Genomic DNA, 20971 nt, shown 5'->3' with positions numbered 1-20971 from the left:
TGTGGGAGTGTGCGTGTGTGTGTGTGTGTGTGTGTGGGTGTGTATATGTATGTATGCAGATGTGTGTGTGCATGCAAATGTGTGTCTGTGCCTTTGGGTGTAAGTGTCTGCGTGTCTGTGCATGCGTGTGTGTGTGTGTGTGTGTGATCTTCAGCACAGCAGGTGGTTGTAACCCAGGGAAAGCTGTCAGTCGCACGGCTAAGCCATTGTTGCCACGGGGACGGTGTCTATCCAATGGTGAGAGGCCTAAGTCCCTAAAGACAAACAAGCATGTACAAACATAATCACACACACACATACACACACACACACTACCTTACCCACTACTACTCAAATCCACTACTTTACCCAGACACACAGCTACACACCAAAAGGTATTAAAAGGGAACTATCAGGTACTTCTGGAGCATTTAACATTTAACATTTACTAAGATGACGAAGCCCCAGACAGCAGACAACAAGCACCGAGACACACAAGGACACACGTACCTACACTCTACATTCATAGACACACACACACACACACACACTCCTGGTGAATATTTAAATGTCATTACGGGAAAAATCAGTGAAGATAGTGGTGCCATTTACACACAGAAAATGATTAATATGGGTTAGCGTCTCTCTACAGCCCCCCCCCCCCCACACACAAATGCACACGCTCACACACACACACACACATACACACACACTCACACATATATACACATACACACACACACTCACACACACACACACACACACATACACACACACACTCACACACACACACACATACACACACACACACAAACACATATATATACACACATACACACACACATACACACACTCACACACATACACACACTCACATACACACACACACATACACACACACACAACACTCACACACACACATATATACACACACACACACACACACACACACCTCGTTTGCTGGTTGAGATAAGAGCTTTGATTCCTATAGTAGGCAGAGCGCGTATGTGCTGTAAAGTTCCAAAATTGCAGGTAAGTCTATATTGTCTTAGTACACCGATCTGTGCCTTATAAACACATGCCACAAACAGCACAAGTGGAGCGTAAAGCTGTGTATTAGCACTGTTCACTTACAGTACACCTCAGGGCAGTGGCGTGTCAACATACACGAGTGCAAACCCACTTTCATACAGAGTTCTCACTTTCACCGACAGCCGGTCTGAGTTCGCTGTTTAACGCAAGGAGACATCATTACGGCAACGGTGCAGTCAACTGCCTCAAAACAGCTGATCAGTACAGTCATCCCGCGAGCTGTGGCCACCTCCACACACACACACGCACAGGCAAGCAAACAGTTGGTTTTTTTCACTATCATAGTAACACGCCCAGCCCTCTCTGCTTGTAGTAATAGTGACTTGAACGTTTGTTGACTATGCAAACGCTACAATAACGCAAGCTCCGAGTTCACGCGTCAAACTTTTGCAGATGGTGACCACACACGGTCCAGCTTGCTGACAGACGGAACGCTGCAGCGGGTCCCGTCACAATTAAGAGTCAAAGCGACCCGAACTTTTGACGAATGAAACGCGAAAGACACCGATCGGAAGAAGCCTCACCGACGTGGTGGGACCGTCGCCGTCGCGGATCGCGACGGCACGAACCACCCCGGCGCGCCAGCTCCAGCGCGAGATCCCGCCGAGCTCGAGCGACTCTCCGGCGCTCACGCAGAGGAAGCGCTTGCCCACCAGCTCCGCTCGCGCGTCCACCGCCATAGCCCCCGCAGAAGTGCGAGACGGTATCCGCGGAAAAAGAAACTTCCAGGGAGCGCGGACTACCGCATAGTCATATTTAAATAATAATAATAATTTTAAAAAATCAAAAATCAGACTAATCGAATAACAATAATCAAATAGTCTGTGGCGGAACAGCGGGGCGTTTTAAATCCCCTGCACGCGTCCTCTCGCGCCGTGAAACTGATTTACACTGGGAGTAGTAACAGTCATTATGGCTCCCTCTAACTCACGCGCTCAGCCTCTCAGCTGCTCGCCCTGCCTTGCTCAGTCTCTCTCTCTCTCTCTCTCTCTCTCTCTCTCTCTCTCTCTCTCTCTCCCCCCGTGTGTGTCTTACTTACTCACTGGAACACACACACACACACACACACGCGCGCGCGGGCACGATATTCATCCGCCCTTCCTAACGCGCACGGACGCAGGACCAGCAGACAAGCGGCGGGCAGTTTTGTCCGTCCGCCAGACGGAGTTGACGCGCAATGAGAGTCTCCTTGACTCCAGTACTATAGGCGGGAGAAAAGTAGTGCCTGGACCAAAGGACAGCCCTAACGCGTGAAGATGCAGACACAAGAAAATCTACAGCTGTGTCATTTAAAGGACTCGATCATGGCAGATCTAACGTTTCACAATTAACTCTTACCTGACTGCAGTTATCAGGTCTGCTAATATACAGCCTGTTATCGTACAAGGAACAAACAAAGTGGAATAAATATTCCATAGAAAAGTTGTTTGTGCTTTCTGCTGTGTTGACAGACACAGAAGCTCAAACAGTGATGATCTAAATATAACTAGGTGAGAGCTTCGAGGCGGGCACTGACGAGGGTTAAGTCCCTTCACTGTATCATCGCTGAACAGTTTAAGATTAAGCTTCACTTTATCATAACCACTCACACCGTCAGACAACCTGGCTCGGGTTTCCACACATACTGCACAAGGTAACCATTCTGAATACATGATATAGAAACAGAGACAAACAATCACACAGTTTATACACGTGGACTACGGTGGGTACGCATAGGCTGTTTCTGTTACATGGCCATGAACGTGTGTCAAGACGCAGTCTCACAATGAGTAGACATATGAAACTGGGTTTAGCTGTTTTCTAATGGCACATGTTCATCCTACGAACGGAGCACCGAACTGAGCTGAGCCGCATCTCTGGACGTTAGATGACACAGCCGCGCTTCCTTTATGTTTTCCCAGGAGAAGAAGGCTACTGAGAACACGAGAACACGTCTTAAACATCAGAGCCGGCATCTTATCTGCGTTAGAAATGCATAATATCGCAGAGAGAGAGAGAGAGAGAGAGAGAGAGAGAGAGAGAGAGAGAGAGAGAGAGAGAGAGAGAGAGAGAGAGAGAGAGAGAGAGAGAAGGCAGAAAGTGCACGTCTTCGTAAGTCAAGGTGATAGAGCAGTCGTGTTTTAAAGTTGTCCACAGCCATCCCCGTCTGGTACTCACACGGTCAGTGCTGGAGAATCACGTCTTGAAAATGTGAGACTCGTTGACTCACCACCAACACCGACCGCCGGGTGACTGGTGATAGACATCGCAGTATTAGTCTGCTGCGAATCAAACATATCATCAGGGGGTTAACAGTAATTGTGTCTATTTTGAGAGCCTTTAAAGGACACCTTGGCACCCGAGTCTCACATTTTCAAGACGTGATTCACAAACCCACGAGCAGCACTATTTCTGTGATTATTAATGGGGTCGTGTAGTGCAATATTTCAGCTCTGTTGTGATATTTGGAACCGAACTGTGTGGGGAGATGAAGTCTCTTTCAGACCTTAAAACCCCTAATAGATTTTTCTTTTAGATAGATAGATAGACAGACAGACAGACAGATAGATAGATAGATAGATAGATAGATAGATAGATAGATAGATAGATAGATAGATAGATAGATAGATAGATAGAGAGATGTAGAATTTTAAGAAAACATTTTATGATCATACACAAATTATCAGGCATTTCCTTTTTTCTTTCTACGTGTTGCAATACCTCTGATAGTCTGACAACTGCATAATTTTCAAAGTAATCCTTTCCTTTTTAAATATAAGATGAAGTTATAGCGCCATCTGGTGGTCTGTATTTTGAACGATTTTATGAAGTTTCTTTCCGTGTAGAAGGTGGAAGCTCGTATACATTACAACTCCACGTGTGTCATTTGCTTTCTCTGTCGGTTTTCTGCTTCATATTCGCAATAAAAATATAACGAATGTTACCTACAAGACCTGCTTCATCCAGTACTACGGCAACACTGTTACCCCCATAATAAACCGGTTACATCGTGTCTGTGCCTCTGCTCTCTGGAGCTTGATGTAGCTGTTAGTCTGCCATCTAGCGGTGATGTGTGAACCTACACACGCTATTTCTGCACCCATGGATGTCGCAAAGTTAATATTACTATCTTTCACATAGGCCTATATATGAAGTCGTGTTGCAGTTTCCTCTTCGCCTGCAGGTAAGTAATAGAACAACATATCCTCCTCATAACCTAGACGACATTAATAAAACAATCTAACCAGGTTTATTAGTTAAAGGCAAGCGTTATAGTTCCTGACGCGTTTGACGTGAGCGCAAGGCGGTACCTGGCGGAGCTTCGGCTCATCTTCTCACGGTTCTGGACTTCCTGTGAAAGATAAACAAATGGAGCCACGAACGCCAAGCTGTCAAAGTCCTCAAAATGTGACCGGCAAGGGGCATTTCAAGGACCGACATGCCTGGGCAGAAAAGAAAATACAACGTTCGCTTCCCGCCTGTGAGTAACACAACACGTTGCCTTATAATTTGGAGGTTTTATTTTGAATTGCGCATCGTGAACGTCCGACCTCTGTCCGCCTCTCAAGCAGGGCCGCATTAAGAAGATAATGCAGAAAGACACGGAGGTCGGACGCATGGCCACAGCTGTGCCTGTTATCATATGTATCCTTCACAATTATTCTTCTCCACGATGAGAAATGTTGATTAAACAGTAACAGGAAGGCGTTAACTACCAGTGACCTCGGTTGTGCTCCGTTACTTTGAAATAAGCTAAAGCTTTGGAAATGTTCTTGTTGTCATTTCTCACCAAGACCAGCTTAATCACCCAGTCAGCGAACAGCAGGGTCATGTCCATTAACCATATGTGAGTGGGTTTAAAGAAAATCCATTTCTCAGACCCTTCCTTCACGCATCCTTTGCATACGAATGTTCAGAAGCGATGAATCTGTCGCTCTCTGCCCTCATTAAGGGTGTCGATATTCAGTCTCGACTGGTCTCTGTAGGAAACGGTGCATCGAGTCAGAGAAGCTGTTTGACTTCTTGAAGGAACTTGCAGAACGAACCCATGGCACGTCAACGCCACAGGAGGGCAAGGCCAAAGGAAAGCGTGCAAGGCACAGGTACACAAGCTCACAGGAGCACAGATCCCTGGCTGGGGCATTCTTCTGTATTAATGGAGCCTAGTGTATGGACCATTTTATTATTATTTACACTTATATAGTGCCTTTCTCCTACTCAAGGACACTTCACACACACATTTGACAGAACTCACTCAGAAAACACAAAGGACATGAAATTCTGGAAAACTCATTCAGTTGCACACCATAGACACTGTGATGCTGCTTCTGTGAAATTCCATTCCAGGAAAAAGTGGCACAGCACGTCCATCAACACCAAGTCATCTGGCATGGAGGATCTGGCCAAGAGGACAAACCAGCCAGAAGTGAACAGCAACTCCTCCAGTGTAGGACGCACTTTGATAACCTTCGACACAAAGCGCTGCGTTCCTCTCATGTTCTGCGATGTTCTCTTGTGGCCTTGCGATCTATAGCAAGGATTCAGTAACTGCCCCATTGGCACTTACCACATAACAGTGGTTTTAATTCGGAATTTAACCTGTGAGTGGAGAAGGTGATCTCACATTGGGAATGATGTGATTACTGTTCATCAGGAGTCTGAGCTCGTCATCTGCATGGAGACGGAGTCACCCTCGTAGCAGCTGGCTGAAATGGTGAGTCTCGCCCTCTCAACGGTCACTGCTTCTCCTTATATGTCAAGTCTTTCACTGCCTCACATACTTGTTATAGGGCAGGCTCCATCTGAAAATAAATGTGTTCTAAGTGAGAGATTTTACACCACGTATGCCACATGAAGAACCAATGTGGGCTGTTGCACTATTATTTTATTTCTGTAGACATCTCTGTAGCCCTCCAGTCCTGCTCGCTGAACGCTGCAGCAATGCTTATGAAGACACAACAAATCCTTTTCTTTTTAATATTTCCCCCCATTTTAATTTGTGAATTGTTTTTTGCTCTGGAGGTATAATTAAAATGCCACCCCCGAACAAACCTGGAGTAGATCGATGAAACCAGAAAGTGTAGCAGTAGCTTTTTGAGAAAGTACTAATGGAAAAACACATCTTGAGGTTAGTGACATTCGTAAGTTTTAAATGCTTGTAGTGAAAAGACTTTGTTTATTGTACAAGAGAGAGATGTTTTTTCCTGTGTTGAGAACTGCTGAATATTGGTTCTATTTTTCTGTTGGATTCATAATTGTTGTTTAACCTGTAACGTTTCTTAGAGCTCTCAAAACTCGTTTCTAAGACATGTTAGGTGCGTGCCACAAATGTTGTTTTAATATTTACAGTAGTGTGGATGTTGCACAATTATCTGCCCTTAAATGAACTGATCACATCACCATGACTACATCAAAACTGAGGAAGAATCTCCTGCTCCACCAGCAGCTACTGCAAAGGCAGCGCGCAGAATGTCACAGGATCACATGGGTCATTTTATTTAAAGAAAGTGAATGAAAATTTCATGTTTACAAACCGTGGAGCTGATGCCAAGGTCAAAATAAATAAAGTCAGATTTCTATAAACCTGGAGTGAGTCCTTGTTTAAAACCAGAACCTCCCCCCTCCCCCCTCAGGGCTGGCTCTATATATCCCTTTGTCTTGTAAGCCAATGCGGGCAGGGGGGGGGGCTTTTGGACACAGACTTTAGTGAAGTCTCTCCAACACAGAGCACAGGCTCGCCAAGGATGCATGCTTTTAAAACAATAAAAGTAGCATTAACAAGGACATTTATTATGATAAAAACACACCGCATCATGATGTTGACATCTCGAGAATTGAAGGCAGAGCTTGCTTAAAATTTTCCCCCATTTGCTTATGATCAGAAACTTAATTTATTGGTTTCACAGAGTCTGTTTATTCTGCTTGTCTTCCACGCCATCGAAAGCAATATCCTATATATATATATATATATATATATATATATATATATATATATATATATATATATATATATATATATATATATATATGTTAAAAAAAACAAAAACACCCCCCCCCCTCGGTCCAAAGGCAGGCCTCAACTCTGCACCTCTCCAGGCTGTCAGAGCATGATGTGGAGAGCTTACCTTGCTACAATAAATGTCTTCAATTCATTACACACGTATGCAGGGAACACGTGAATAAGTGACTCAACCTCATTTCCTTTTCTCCCTCCCTTCACTCCAGAGAAATCACATTCTCCCTCCATTCACTTCCTTTCCAGATATTTGGATTTTTTTTGACCACAAAACCAAAACCAGAAAGAACAGATACAGAAGATGGAGCAACGCAAAAGTCTGATGTTCCGTGGAGATTCATTCCACTTCTCTCATTTGGACATGTGGACCCAAAATAGAGGAAAAATTACAAAAAAAAAAAAACAAAAAAACAAACAAACCAGGGCCAAGAACAGCAGTGTGTCTGTTTGTTTGGGAAGTTCAGCAGAGTCGGGCGCCGTAGCCGAATGTCTGTTTGATGGCCTGGCAGTAGTACCTCTGCCAGCCCTCTCGCGTGCGGTCCTCCTCGCTCCCGGGTACGGCACGGCACTCCACCCTCAGCTCCGTCTCGTTGCCCTTGTCTGTGAAGGTCAGGGTCACGGTCGCATAGTGCTCTGCAACCCCACACAAAGGCACATGTCAGAGATGGAAGGGAGAATCAAAGTTCTTTATAAGGTTGAGCTCAATATTTTAGGGATTTAGCTCTTACCACTTGGCCATGTGTTGTACCTCCACCTCATGACTATCTTTTCCTCAGGAACCTGTAGAAAAAAACAAAAAAAACCAAAAACAAAACACCAAAGACTCCTCAGTCCTACACTCCATTATTTACTCAATATAAATATGGGAATATGTCCTTTTTGCCGTTGTCAGGCGAGGAACCGGGTTTCTAATGGGAATCATGAGACATCTCACCAGCTCCTGGAATTCTCCAAGCACGTTCCCATCAAAGAGGCGGAATTTTCCTCCCTTCTCGGGTTCGACCATGGCAGCAGTGTGTGTAAATGCCTGCACCATCTACACAATATATAAATACACAAGAACTGTGTATTTTTTTTTAAACAGAAATCCACTATATCATTGACCAAAAAACCCCCCAAAAAACCCCCACACAAGTCAAACCTTAAACACAAAGAGGAAAATGATATTTCCAAGTATAACTGGATTGGAGGAGACTGACCTCCTGCTTGAGGAAGACTCTGTATAGTTCCTCCGGCGAGGTGAGGAAGGTTTCCTTCAGCAAGAACTTGCAGGTGGGGATCTTTACTCCTGTGCTGGGTGGAGGAGCTGTGCTACTGCCACCAATCTACACGGCAGTCAGACAAACCCCTTTACTCAAAACTACGCACATCCATCTACACGGCACAGTCAGACAAACCCCTTTACTCTTAAACTGCGCACATCCATCTACATGGCACTTGTTGTTTATTGCACTTATCATTAAGATTATGTATTTTTGTACTTCTGGGCATCAGCAGTGATCCCTGTATTTTTACAGTATTCTAGTTCAATGGTATGTTGGACTCCAACCTACTGTACTAGGATGTATTCTATGAGTAAATGACAAAGCACTTTTGTAAGTTGCTCTGGATAAGAGCATTGGCTAAATGCCATAAATGTAAATGGAACAGTCATCCTCTACTCAAACTACGCACATCCACACACTTTCACTTTTCATTTATGTCTTTTTCCTAATATATGTATTCATTTGTTTAGGGTTCAGAGGACCAGTGAGTGGTGGCAGAGATGTCCGCAGAGATGCACACCTTAGTCTTGTCCGTCTTGACTTTTGTCTGGGACATCTGCTGCTTGGTTACACCATTGGCTGTAGGTAAGATCATACCCTGTGTGAACTCTGCAGCAGAACAGAGAGATCATAAACACAGACATCTTCACAAAACCATACAAAATGAACTGGCAGGCTCATGGCATTTAAGCGGGATACTTTGTTTTGACTGTCAGAGGAAATGCCACACAGCTGATACCATATGCTGCGTGGACTTGCCACAAGGTGATACGTCTGCTTTTTATGGCTTGCCCCAAGAGCTACACGGATGATTTAGAGTTAGATTATAGCATCCTGGTTAACACTGATCTAGTCATAAAGAGTATGTATTCATACATTGACATCTACTGGTTTGGCTTCTCTACTCCACTCTTACTTTGTCTTATGCTGATAGTTTTCAGACACAAACTTCTTGTATCCCTTCGATTGCTGTGACCCGTTAGCCGGTTTCCATACAGTCCTGTAACCAGTGTAGTGGGACATGCACGAGGAAAGTATTTGAGGGAAATGGACCCACCTGTTTTGAGAAGCCCCACGTAGCTATCTAGCGCTGCTCGGACTTTATCTGCACCGTCCTTACGCATCAACTCAAAGAGTGACGTTTCCGGCTCATCTTTGCAAAGGCTCACAGAGATCTGTGCCCCGCCCCCGGAAGAACAACACAGTCATTCAAAAGGTGGGATCACATTAGGGAAAATCCCTAAGACTGGACAAGACCTAATGGATTCTCTGGGGCTCAACAATAACTTACATCAAGATCGTCCATATCATTTTCATCTGAAAGGTTTGGAACTTCAACATTTCCTTTGTACTTTATCCCCGATTTTGACGTCCCTATAGATAAAGAACAAATACGACATTTCGATACAATTGGCTCGTAAGTATGAATAATGCCTCAATGTTTCAGGAGACTGAAAATGACACTAAAGAACCTAACTGTATTCAGAATTAGTTTTCATAGCCAGGTTTACCACCACCACGTCTTAACATTTGAGGAAACACTGAACACAAAGATTTTAAAAAATAAAATTACAGGGCATCTTTATAACAAGGACACTGTCACTGATGAGAAGCACCTATGTGACATAGTAGCTCTGTTGTTTTCCCCCAGTAGCACCATCTACTGCCAAAAATACCACGCATGTACATAGTAGAGCGCACATCTAAAAATACCAAGCGGTTCTCGACACATAGCCAACCATCACTGATTTGCGCAACCCACTAACATCATAATACCCAAGGTGCTCAACTCTGGACGTGAAGCACTGCAACCCCACAGTCCAGCACACCTCATCTAGTTAAGCGAGGCTTACAGCTTCAACCAAACGTTACGGCCAGACATGTAGACGTTAAGGACAGCTGAATGCCCCCGGCCTAAAACCGCCGCGAGGGCCGTGATCGGCGCGCGCCTGCTTTTTCGCGCCGCCCAACCCTGGTTTCTTTCTCGCACCTTTCCACTTGGCCTTCAGATTCCACTCGTAGAAGAAGATGAGCTTTCCTTTGCGGTTGTTGATGGATGCCTCGCCTTCCAGCTTGCTGACCTCCGTGATCTCACACTTGCCCTCATCGTTCTCCACGCACAGCCCCACCAGGAGCTCTTTCAACTTCTCCGAGGACCAGTTTGTGGCGTCCCTCTCCGTCCTGGCCAAGAAAAACAGAGACGCTTGGGGTTACAAAAACAAAGCACATGTACGGACGGGATTGATTGCGTCAACTTCGACACTGAAGTGCAGCTGGTTTTAGTATCAGTACTTGCCACATTCATAGCACAATGGCACAAAGACTATAACAAGTCTGTCATAAATAAAGGAAAACATAAGTGAGAAATATAGCCAGTTGGGCTCCATCATTCTGTTATGACAGTCCAATTCCCAACGTAAAACAACCATCGACGACTCGAGTGCTAATGTCCCCACAACGAGCATACCGTCCCAACCGGCATCGTATTTAGATAACGTGCCACAATGCCACAGAACACAGCTTACGTTGAATTTACAGTTTAACCACTACAATCTAGATAGTTAGTTAAAATACACTGTCCGGGTCTAAAATAAACCCAGACGTCCATCAAAAATGTGAATAGTGGCCAGATAACAGCTCTTAGCGAGGCTGGGTCAGCCGGCTATTCACCGCGACGCTGCCTGGCTGAGTAACTGCGATAAAGTCCCAGACCGCAGCCCAGACGGACACAGCAGCCTTCAGGAATCACTCGTTAAATATGTCGTTAAATACGCTCGATGTCTGAGGGGCTGCGCTCCCGGATAGACGTTAGTGCCAGCAGAGGTGAGGCGACTGGCACTTCGGAGAACACGGTTGCCAAGGCTAGCTAGCGTTAACTGTTAGCATTAGCTCTAACTCGCGGTAGCCGCGTCTTTAAGATGGCCAACGTCTCTTCTCTGCCTCACCAGTGCCAGTTGTTGACGTTTGTCGCGTCCGCCCGCTCTTCTACAATCCATCGAGGGTCGCCTTCTCCCCACTTCGCCATGTTTGTTCGGTATTACCGGCTTAAATGTGAGGCGCGTGCGGCGGCTGACCGTGTGCTTCACGCGATTTCTGGAACACTCCTCGCGCGGACCTCCGCTTTTGCTGCCCGTAGAAATTACTGGAAACGGAAGCGCGTCTCACTGAAACGCGTCCGCGGTCACACCCGGCTACGCGCAGACCGTTCCGTGTATTTTTAATTCATTGTCTTACATTTACATTTAAATTACATTTACATTTACATCCTTGTCTTCTCGCTTTACAGTGAGTTAGTTCAACATAGTTCAACATGTTTATTACGGTTCCTGTTTTTTCTTTATTATTTTTAATTCAGCAAACTGAAAGAAACTTCTGGAAACATATGGTAATTGTTGAGGTTTCAGCTTTGTCAAGAAATCTGACCTTTACCTAAGTGTTGTACTGTGATATATTTTATAATAGCTACGAAAAGTGCTCCCTTAAGCCGCTTAAAGTGCTTACCTTGCAGGACTAGATGGTTTGATTTATGGAAGCGGTTTGGTTGATGACAAGAAGAATCGACAAACCTACGTTTCCGAAACATCAATTGCCGATTTATTGACGAAGAAATAGTTATTTTCTTTTAGTTCTCTTCTGATTACATGCCTATTTTCCGGACGTATGCATAAGTGGCGTACATTTTATTTTACATTGGCCAGAATTCGACATGTTGGGTTTCAGTTAAAATCACACCTAACTCCGAATGAAACATGTTTATTTGGTAACATAAAGGAATGCAACAGTAAAGCAGGCAAATAATCATAATAGACTAAAACCATTATGGGTAGTTAGTTGAGTTGATCAGTAATTCCACGGTTTAATTGAGAGTAAGCAAATACAGCATAGACTGGTTTTCAGCAGACTAACGACCCCAACACTAGGTGGAAATGAATCTCCAATATATGGTTTGTTGGCAAGGTTCTTGGCTCGAATACATGTAGCGCACGCGTACGGCTATAAATTATTGTCAGTGATTCACGCAGGTGGGCAGAGTTTCCTTAAGCCACATAAAAGTTACAAATTATAGTTAGTTTAATGGAGTAATTATTCAAGTAATGGTCAAAGCTGCTGACATATAGTTATCTGGAGAACTGCAGTAAAATGTCTTCTTTGTTTTGTTTTTGGTTGTCTCTGGATTTATTTTTGTTTATGGGTTTAACATTTTTTCTCATTTAATTTTTTTAACTATACTTTTTGTCTTTTAGTGGGCAAGCAAGGACCACAATAGTAGGTAAGAAAAGAATATTCTCAATCATGGAAGAAAAAAAAAACATCCTAAATAATTTCCAGTATGTCTCAGAACTATAGTCTAAGACTATACAAGTTCATTATGAGTTACAAATCACTGGTAAGCATCAAAAACAGAAAGATCAGTGTTACATTTTTATAAAAAGTACCCAAAGCCTCAAAAGTGGAATCTTGTGAGCAGATGAAATTACGATTAGTGAGGGAGACTGGATGGTGCAGATTAAAGCTTTCCTTCCCATGATCACATGGGTTCCATTCGGTATATAATACAATTCCTGGAGATGAAAGTGAAAGCATGGGTCTGGTAAATCTCCATGGGTCACAGCCTTCGGGTCATGACCTGCAGTCATACTTGTATAACATGTGTCGTACTTGTACACGACTCTGTAGTGATGCAACTAGATGGCTTCATTTGCATATGCTAATGGATAGTTGAATTCTACGTAAACCTCTGGTCCGAGCGAGAGCATTGTGGTGGCAGAGATACCAGCCAGTTAGCTACAAGCTTTGCTCAAGATCAGGAACTGAGGAGGAGCTGATGGCTGTGATTAAACGCTGCAGCAGCACTGGGGTAAAACTATGCAGTGCCTTTACACATTACAAGCCGAAAATGAGGCAGCAAACCAACAACTTATTTTTGATGTGGTATGCCGTATTATGTTACATGGCTATCATTACTATCCATTCTTGTCGGTATGTTCGTATGAGAAGGACAGTCTTGGCTTCTGTGGTGTTACGTTGCTAGATAAACATCTATGTGGATGCGGTCATTAATCATGTGGAGCAGGTGGTGGAGAAGACAATCACTCCAGCTGTGGCACCTACTTTAATGCTGACCAGAAAGACTTCTGCCCTACTCATATTGAGACTTCAGCGATGAAAAATGTAAATCCAGCAATGACGAAATTGAAAAGTACCAAGATATTTTTCAGTTATATCTGACAAAGAACACAATTTCTTTTCTTTTTTTGGGGGGGGGGGGGGGGGGGGGGGGTTTGATTGTACATTCATTTCAAACAGATCAGGGATTGCAGGTTGGTTGGTCTTCTGGACCTTGTCCTGGAGAAGGATCACATGAGAGGAAAAGTGGCCGAATACCTGAACAAGCTGATCGATATGGGACTGGCTGCATTCAGACTGGATGCCAGCAGGCACATGTGGTCTGGCGACCTACAGGCGGTTTCTGACAAACTGCACAACCTCAGCAGCAAATGGTCCCATCTGTTTCCAGGTCCTTCATTTCCAGGTCCCAGGCAGCTGTCACAATTTAGCATTGTGGCATTAGTTTCAGAGACCTGATGCCAACATGCATGCAGCAATGTGAGTGTTGAGAATATGTGTGAGTTCTTATTGACTTAGGTGGGGAACCCGTCCAAGTAAGTAAGTACTTTGGTCTTGGGAGCGTGACAGAGTTCAAATCCAGTGCCAAACTGGGCATCGTTGTGTGCAGATGGGATAAGGAGAAGCTAAGCTATCTGAAGTATGTTACGCACGCTTCTTGATTCTGAGCACAGCTGGCTGTTTGATCTGTGGTTAAGCGATGTGGCTGAGAGCTTATTTCTGCTCGTTCTCAGGAGCTGGGAAGAGGGCTGGGCCCTTATGCCTACTGTTAAGGCTTTGGTGTTCGTGGACAACCATGGTGCCATGGTGCTGGGGAGCCGGTGGTGGGGAGCATGCCAGGTACCACCGCTCATCCCTGCTTGTCCTTTACTGTCACATGCCCTTTTCTATCCAGCAGAACCAGCTGGGTGTAACTGGGACACTTGGTGTTCTCCACAAGCTTTAGAAGATGGCTACGGGCCTCGTGCTTGCGCATCCGTATGGTTTGACCAGAGTGATGTCCAGCTACCGCTGGCATTGGCGTTTTAAGAATGAAAAGGTAAGCATGTATGTAAGATCTCAAAAGGACACAACTCTAAAAGCACATTGGACTGCAGACAGCATAGGACAGCATAGTCTTTATTGCCTCAAAATCATTTTATTTTGAGTGGTATTTTTAGAGATTTTATATGGAAAATTATATATATATATATATATATATATATATATATATATATATATATATATATATATATATATATATATATATATTTAGTTAGTTAGTTAGTATCCACTTTCTTCACTTGGAAATGGAGCATGTTATTTATCTCTTGGGTCTATGTAGGACAACACAGATTACAACCAGAAATGTTCAGCAATAAATACATCCCTGTGCGACTGGATCTCCAACTTCCTAACAGACAGACCACAATCAGTATGGGTGGGCAACTGTGTCTCATCCACCCTCAACCTCAGCACTGGAGCTCCTCAGGGTTGTGTCCTAAGCCTTCTGCTCTACTCACTGTACACCTACGACTGCACAGCCACTTCCAGCTCCACCATCATTGTCAAGTTTGCTGACGATACCGTCGTCATGGGCCTGATCTCGGGCAACGATGAGAGGGCCTACCTGGAGGAGATTAAACACCTGGAAAACTGGTGCCAGGAAAATAATCTCCTCCTAAACGTCAGTAAGAGAAAGGAGCTGGCAAAGAAGGCTCGTCAGCGTCTTTACCACCTCAGACGCCTAAGAGACTTCAGACTGCCCTCCAAGGTACTGCGAAACTTCTACACCTGCACTATCGAGAGCATCTTCACAGGGAACATCACAGTCTGGTTTGGGAACAGCACCAAGCAGGACAGACAAGCACTCCAAAGGGTGGTGCGTTCAGCAGAGTGCATCACTCATACGGAACTTCCTGACCTGCAGAGCATCTATTACAAGTGGTGCTAGACCAAGGCCAGGAGGATTGTGAAGGACCCCACCCATCCCAACAATAGGCTCTTCTCTCTGTTGAGGTCAGGGAAGCGCTTTCGCTCCCTGATGACCAAGACAGAGAGACTGAAGAGGAACTTCTTCCCACAGGCCATTTGGGCCCTGAATCAAGGAAACTGATAAACTGTGGGGACCACCACCACCATGTAAATATTCAATTGTAAGCTGGAACTGTACATTGTGTACATACATTTATACATATCCATATATACATTGTACATTGTGTATATAAACATATTATACATATATTGTACATACATTGTTAATATATTTTGTATATATATAGATATATATTTCCCTATACACCCCTGTTTTTTCCCTCAGTTTGGACAGAGCACTCAAACCATTTCACTGCGAGTTATATTGTGTATGACTATGTATGTGACAAATAAACCAAACTTGAAACTTGAAACTATTACTTATGTTAAAGCTATTGACTGTTAATCCTTTTTTCAGTTCTTTACATTTATAGGATTTGCATGACCGTATGGGCCCCTCCGAGCCATAGCAATGGATCAACCAAGCCTGTGGCCATTAACCCGGACACCACGTGGGAACGGCAGGGTGCGTCATGACGTCTGCAGTTAGACTGGTATCCTACGCCCAACCGAGTGTCAGTGTTCCAAAGTGATGCTCCGTTCTCATTGTTCAGGAATATGGTGATATTTGGACATGTACTCAACGGAAAGCCTTTCACCAACTGGTTACAGAACAGTAATAATCAGATCTCGCCTTTGGTCGTGGCAGTCAGGGGTTCATTGTCTTCAACAACAATGACTGGGGAGCATGGCCTTAACAGCCTTAACGGCATGCCAAACAAAACATCAGAGCCGAAACGTCAGATACGAATCCGTCGGCTTGATTTCATTTATACCGCATGTTTCCCCACCCGTTTCTCTGTACCAGGTTCCGGAGCAAACCCTCTAACCTTCCCATTGGCACGTACTGTGACATCATATCTGGGTATAAGCTTCACAGGGCCTGAGCATGACCACGGGTGGGCGAGCCCACTTCCACATCAGCGGCACAGATGAGGACCCCTTCACTGCTATTCACACCGACTCTAAACTGTACTAAATCTACTGTTGCAACTCTTAAAGCAGCAGAGCTCAAACTCTGGCACTGCAGAAGTTCTTTAACTTGACTGAAAGTTATAGAGCCTTTAATAGTATTTTGTCTTTCTCTCTCTTTCTCTCTTCTCTGTAAGACAAGCTGAAATTAAATCAGAAACATTCAGAACACACAACTTATTAATTTCACTTTAGATTTAATGAAGTAAGCAGACTCTCTGTGTGTACCATTATCCTACACTGCCCTCAGTACTTTTTACATTAGCATTTGGGGCAGTGTTTCGTGTATAACACTGAATGCTGAATTCACCATTAAAGGTTTTTTTTGTACAGTAACGGTGTTGTATTGCTGCTGAGGTGACCTGTATTACTTTGTGCACCATCAACCTGTATGTAGATGGGCTTTTTAGTTGATTACTGTGATTAGTTTAGTTTCAAGTTTAGTCTAGTTTCAAAAGTGAGAATGTGGAACACTAGGCCTCTTTGATGTTTTCGTATGTAATCTTTTCGGTTAGAGGAAGCCAGTTGTTAACACTGACTGAAAATAACAGTGAATTTCCTGCTTTGGCAGATATGAACAGACAGCCACTAAAGCTCAGCACGTGGATGTTATATAGCTGCATGTGGTTTATCGATGTAAGTATTGCATTTTATCTTAAACCAAAAGGTTACTTACATATCGAAGTTCCTGTACTGAACAATAATATTAATAAGAGAAAAAAAACATATTTACCCTTCCAAGCTAAATAAAAACAATAATTTCATAAAATCATAACGATGACGGGAATACCAGAATGGTTTTCCATTTCCTAATACTTAAGTGTTGAGTAACATAAGGACTTGACAACAGTCACATAGCCATTATTGTGATTTTGATGACACCATTTTAATATTTTATACATGTATATAGAGGTTTTAATTGCAATCACTTCATGAAATGTCATTTATTTTCTGTTTAAGGAGCTATATCAATACCCAAAAGACTTTTTAAAGTATATATACTAGAAACATTTTTCATGTGCATATCAAGAGTTATGTTTTTTTTTCCCTTTCTCTTAAAAATATTTTGAGGACAAAATAACATTTGAAGAGGAACTTTGTATTACATTTAAAAATTTTAATTGATTTAGTTTTTGACTAAATCTTTATGAACCTTCATGTTTAGTGACCATGGGCACGAATAATGGATCCTTCAGCTTGCCAGATACAACAAGGAATTGTACCCTTCCATATGAGAAGGGCCAACTTCCTCTCATGGTTCTCTACAGCGTTGTACTCATCGTGGGGATTCCTACCAACCTGGCCACCATCTACTTCACTTACCTTCAGGTCTGTCGCAAGAACGTGCTGGGAATCTACCTGCTGAGCTTGTCCGTGTGTGACCTGATGTATTTGTGCACTCTGCCCATGTGGATTGTCTACATAAACAGCGGGCATCGTTGGCACCTAGGCTCTCTGGCCTGTAAAGTCACTGGCTACGTCTTCTTCAACAACATGTATGTCAGCATCTTTCTCCTGTGCTGCGTGTCAGTGGACCGTTACGTAGCGGTGGTGTATGCAGTGGAGTCCCGGGGCCTGAGGCGGAGAAAGGGCGCCACGATGGTTACCATGGTGATCGTGGTGGTGGTGGCGTTAGGACACACACCGGTGTTCACCATGACAGAGGGGGAGACAGAGGGCTTGGAGAAGCGTTGCTTCGAGCCTGGCCAGAACACGTTGACCGTGACGGGCTTCAACTACGCGCGCTTCTTCGTCGGCTTCGTCGCCCCACTGTGCGTCCTGCTGGCCACCAACCATGCCGTCCTCGCCAAGGTGCATGCCAGCGAGGGCCTGAGGCATGAGCAGAAGGCCAGAGTGCGCTGCCTCGCTCTGGCAGTCATCCTGCTCTTCCTTATCTGCTTCACCCCCTACCACGCCATCCTTCTCCTGCGGGCCATCAGCTTCCACATCTCCGAGTACAACTGCAACTTTGAGCGGGCACTCTACACGCCTTACACCATCTCCCTGGGCCTCTCCACCATCAACAGCGCCATGAACCCCATTCTCTATGTGCTGGCGAGCGACAACATACGCAGAGAGATCCTCAGAAATATGAGTAGCCTTCGAAGTAGCAGTTTCTTCAAGTTTCGCCTGTCAGACAGTGCACAGGAGCCCAGGAACCACAGCCACTGACACTCGGCTGGAGTGTGAGCTCACACAGTCTCATGGTTGACAGGAAGTGGCAGATAATCATCGTCAGTCAAGTTACAAAAAACTTATTCAATCTTGATTTACACTTTATTTTGGTTAACCATTTCCTGGCCTTTTCTTCAGTTTGTAAAGCTGTATCTGCTACCTTGGCACATCCATCTCTTGTTGTTCACTGCTTAGGCCACAAATACAGTATTTGATGACCTGAATTTTTATTGTAAGAACATTTATCTCTTTACGCAAATGATACTTTACGCGAATGATTTCACTTCCGTATAAAAGAGGAGACCTAAATTTGACCCGAATGACTAATGCAACCCAAATTCACTCTTTTACTTGTTTTTTAGATGTGAATGTATTCTCAAGAACTTAAGAGGAAGTGGTTAGAGGTTTTTGGAAACTCCTGCAAGTGGAGAGCTTTGTGTAGCTGTGCTCTCAGACACATTCGCGGTGGGAGTCTACTGTATCTATATTTTGGATTTCCATGTAAGCTGGAGAGAGTATAAGATTTGAAGACCACTGTTTAACAAAAGCAAAGGTCTGAGAACAGCTGCTTGAAACCTGGTTCTTCAGAATCAGAATCAGTTTATTTTTGTCTGGTATATTACACTTACAAGGAATCTGTTTTGCTGATAATGACTAAATATAAATAGAAAATATAGCACAATAGATATAAATCAATAAATGACCAAGTTTTGTAGTGCAGCGATGCGTTATAGCCACAGCACAGGCTACAGTGCTGGACGTTTGGGAGGTCCAGTTTGGAGTGCTAACTGCAGTGCTACAGCTGTTGGCATGTCTGGTCATGGCTCTGATTCTTCGACCAGAGACAAGTGGCTGGAAGAGGTAACGTCCACAGTGAGAGAGGTCAGCTCTGACCTTCATGGACGTGCTGTTGTGGATGTGCCGGAGAACTGGAAGGATACCTCCAACGGTTCTCTCCGCTGTGCTGGTTGTGCGCTGGAGTTTGGCTTGCTGGGTTATCTGGATCTGCGGCAGGTTCTTCAGAAAGACGAATTTCTTCAAAAAGAAGCGCTCTTTTCTCAGCGGAGACCGGGTTTCACCGTGTCCCGTTTCAAGTCCGCGGTTATGGTGGTGCGCAGGAACCCGAGCGACTCCACGGTGGAGACCACAGAGCTGCCGAGGGTGACGGTGAGGGTGGGGTGGGGTGGGGTGGGTTGTGGAGAGCTTTTGTTTGAAGTCTACCACCATCTCTACAGTCTTCTGGGTGTTCAACAGAACATGGACGTGGCTGCGACATGACACCAGCTGGTAGACGTCCTTCCTTCCAGACTCCTCAACGTTAGCTCTGAAGCCAAATACAGTGAAGTCGTCTGCAAAATCGAACATTTTCACAGGCTGTTCTTTAGAGAGACAATCATTGGTACAGTGTATAGACTGGACAGAAGGGGTGAGAGGACCCAGTATCGAGAGTTTGGGTGTCTGATGCATGTTTTCCTAGTCGCACCTGATCCACGCGCAGGTGGTCTATGGGCAGGTGGGATCTGGGACGGACAGCTGGGACAGGGGAACCTTATGGAGCTGAAGTCCACGTGTGTCCAGATCCTGTGACGCTGAGCCCAGGGCTGGGGTGTCTAGGTCCTTGATAGATAGTCTGTGCTTCAAAAACTTCATAAACTGGTCAATAATGACACTGTGTTATGTGATGCATTTCTGTGGACAGTTTTAGCCTGTTACAACATGTGTTGCTCCTTCATGGCCTGAACGAAAGAACAGTGAAAGGAAAGATGATGAAGAATGAAAGGGAAGAACCAGTCATGCTAACATCTGATCTGGCCGGCTTCAAAACCTCAGTCTGTATGGCAGAACCTGGACAGAACATTCTGAGCACAACCAAGCAGTGTGTCTGAGCGTCTTGAGCACAGAGGAGTTTGGAAGTTTGGAAGACATGTGGGAAGATTCCCTACAGGTTGCATTTAGACACCTCTTAATAATAATGAAATAGACTGAGGAATCCAGAATTCAGGGAATATTTTCAGTTTTGTTGTACATTGCTTTAATAGTTACATTTACAATAGTTATGTGTTTATGAAAACTTCTGATTATTAAATGTGGAAGAATTATGTATTTTTTGTGATTGTTTTAAGTTGAATGTTTTTCTTAAGAGCAGTGTGAAGTATTATTTAAAAAACAACTTCTCACTCTATTTAAGAAGTGCACCATTTCAGGCAGGTTGCTACCGTCAGACACCTCCCGTGAATTAACTGGACATTCTTCAGTGTTTTCAGAGGAAAGACATTTCATAGTTCTACACGAT

General features: G+C 44.2%; 5 protein-coding genes across 7 annotated transcripts in view; 3 read left to right on the top strand and 2 right to left on the bottom strand.

Moving 5' to 3' along the window:
* jmjd1ca (jumonji domain containing 1Ca) overlaps nt 1-1994 on the bottom strand; it is a 67760-nt gene extending 65766 nt beyond the window's left edge. Inside the window, exon 1 of the mRNA XM_035532682.1 lies at nt 1596-1994. Coding sequence (XP_035388575.1) covers nt 1596-1751 — 156 coding nt within the window. The 5' untranslated portion in view covers nt 1752-1994. The remainder of the gene's footprint in view (nt 1-1595) is intronic.
* A 2421-nt stretch (nt 1995-4415) lies between these two features.
* Nucleotides 4416-7011, top strand: LOC113567546 (dr1-associated corepressor). Of its 3 annotated transcripts, XM_026995592.2 has the most exons (7): nt 4416-4531; nt 4623-4695; nt 4804-4897; nt 5037-5153; nt 5398-5497; nt 5705-5764; nt 5948-7011. In XM_026995592.2, exons 1-6 carry the CDS (start codon nt 4490-4492, stop codon nt 5747-5749), a joined length of 471 nt encoding a protein of 156 aa, XP_026851393.1. In that variant the 5' UTR covers nt 4416-4489; the 3' UTR covers nt 5750-5764; nt 5948-7011. The 3 variants fall into 3 exon arrangements, with proteins under 3 accessions (XP_026851393.1, XP_026851392.1, XP_026851391.1); XM_026995591.2 differs by having other exon boundaries at nt 5705-7011; XM_026995590.2 differs by having other exon boundaries at nt 5398-7011.
* Nucleotides 7012-7080: 69 nt separating this feature from the next.
* On the bottom strand, nt 7081-11479 carry ahsa1b (AHA1, activator of heat shock protein ATPase homolog 1b). The gene is made up of 9 exons (XM_026995589.2): nt 11277-11479; nt 10322-10512; nt 9623-9705; nt 9389-9506; nt 8852-8940; nt 8266-8391; nt 8001-8102; nt 7795-7846; nt 7081-7699 (listed from the first exon to the last, which is right to left on the bottom strand). The coding sequence occupies exons 1-9, from the start codon at nt 11354-11356 to the stop codon at nt 7527-7529; spliced, it is 1014 nt and encodes a 337-aa protein (XP_026851390.2). The 5' UTR covers nt 11357-11479; the 3' UTR covers nt 7081-7526.
* A 1434-nt stretch (nt 11480-12913) lies between these two features.
* On the top strand, nt 12914-16333 carry zgc:66313 (AmyAc_bac_euk_AmyA and Aamy_C domain-containing protein). The gene is given in 13 exon segments (XM_035532885.1): nt 12914-12992; nt 13080-13189; nt 13364-13391; nt 13394-13465; nt 13468-13547; nt 13636-13849; nt 13963-14098; nt 14193-14298; nt 14405-14497; nt 15906-15926; nt 15928-16016; nt 16086-16161; nt 16164-16333. Coding segments are annotated over 13 exon segments (1170 nt in total). The 3' UTR covers nt 16230-16333.
* Nucleotides 16334-17081: 748 nt separating this feature from the next.
* On the top strand, nt 17082-19845 carry LOC113567541 (probable G-protein coupled receptor 132). Its single transcript, XM_026995579.2, has 2 exons — nt 17082-17139; nt 17669-19845. The coding sequence occupies exon 2, from the start codon at nt 17674-17676 to the stop codon at nt 18673-18675; it is 1002 nt and encodes a 333-aa protein (XP_026851380.2). The 5' UTR covers nt 17082-17139; nt 17669-17673; the 3' UTR covers nt 18676-19845.
* The last annotated feature ends 1126 nt before the right edge of the window (nt 19846-20971 follow it).

The sequence above is a fragment of the Electrophorus electricus genome, chromosome 13 (genome assembly GCF_013358815.1).
Source record: "Electrophorus electricus isolate fEleEle1 chromosome 13, fEleEle1.pri, whole genome shotgun sequence".
NCBI classification, from domain to species: Eukaryota; Metazoa; Chordata; class Actinopteri; order Gymnotiformes; family Gymnotidae; genus Electrophorus; species Electrophorus electricus.
This window is presented reverse-complemented; position numbering and strand designations above follow the sequence as displayed.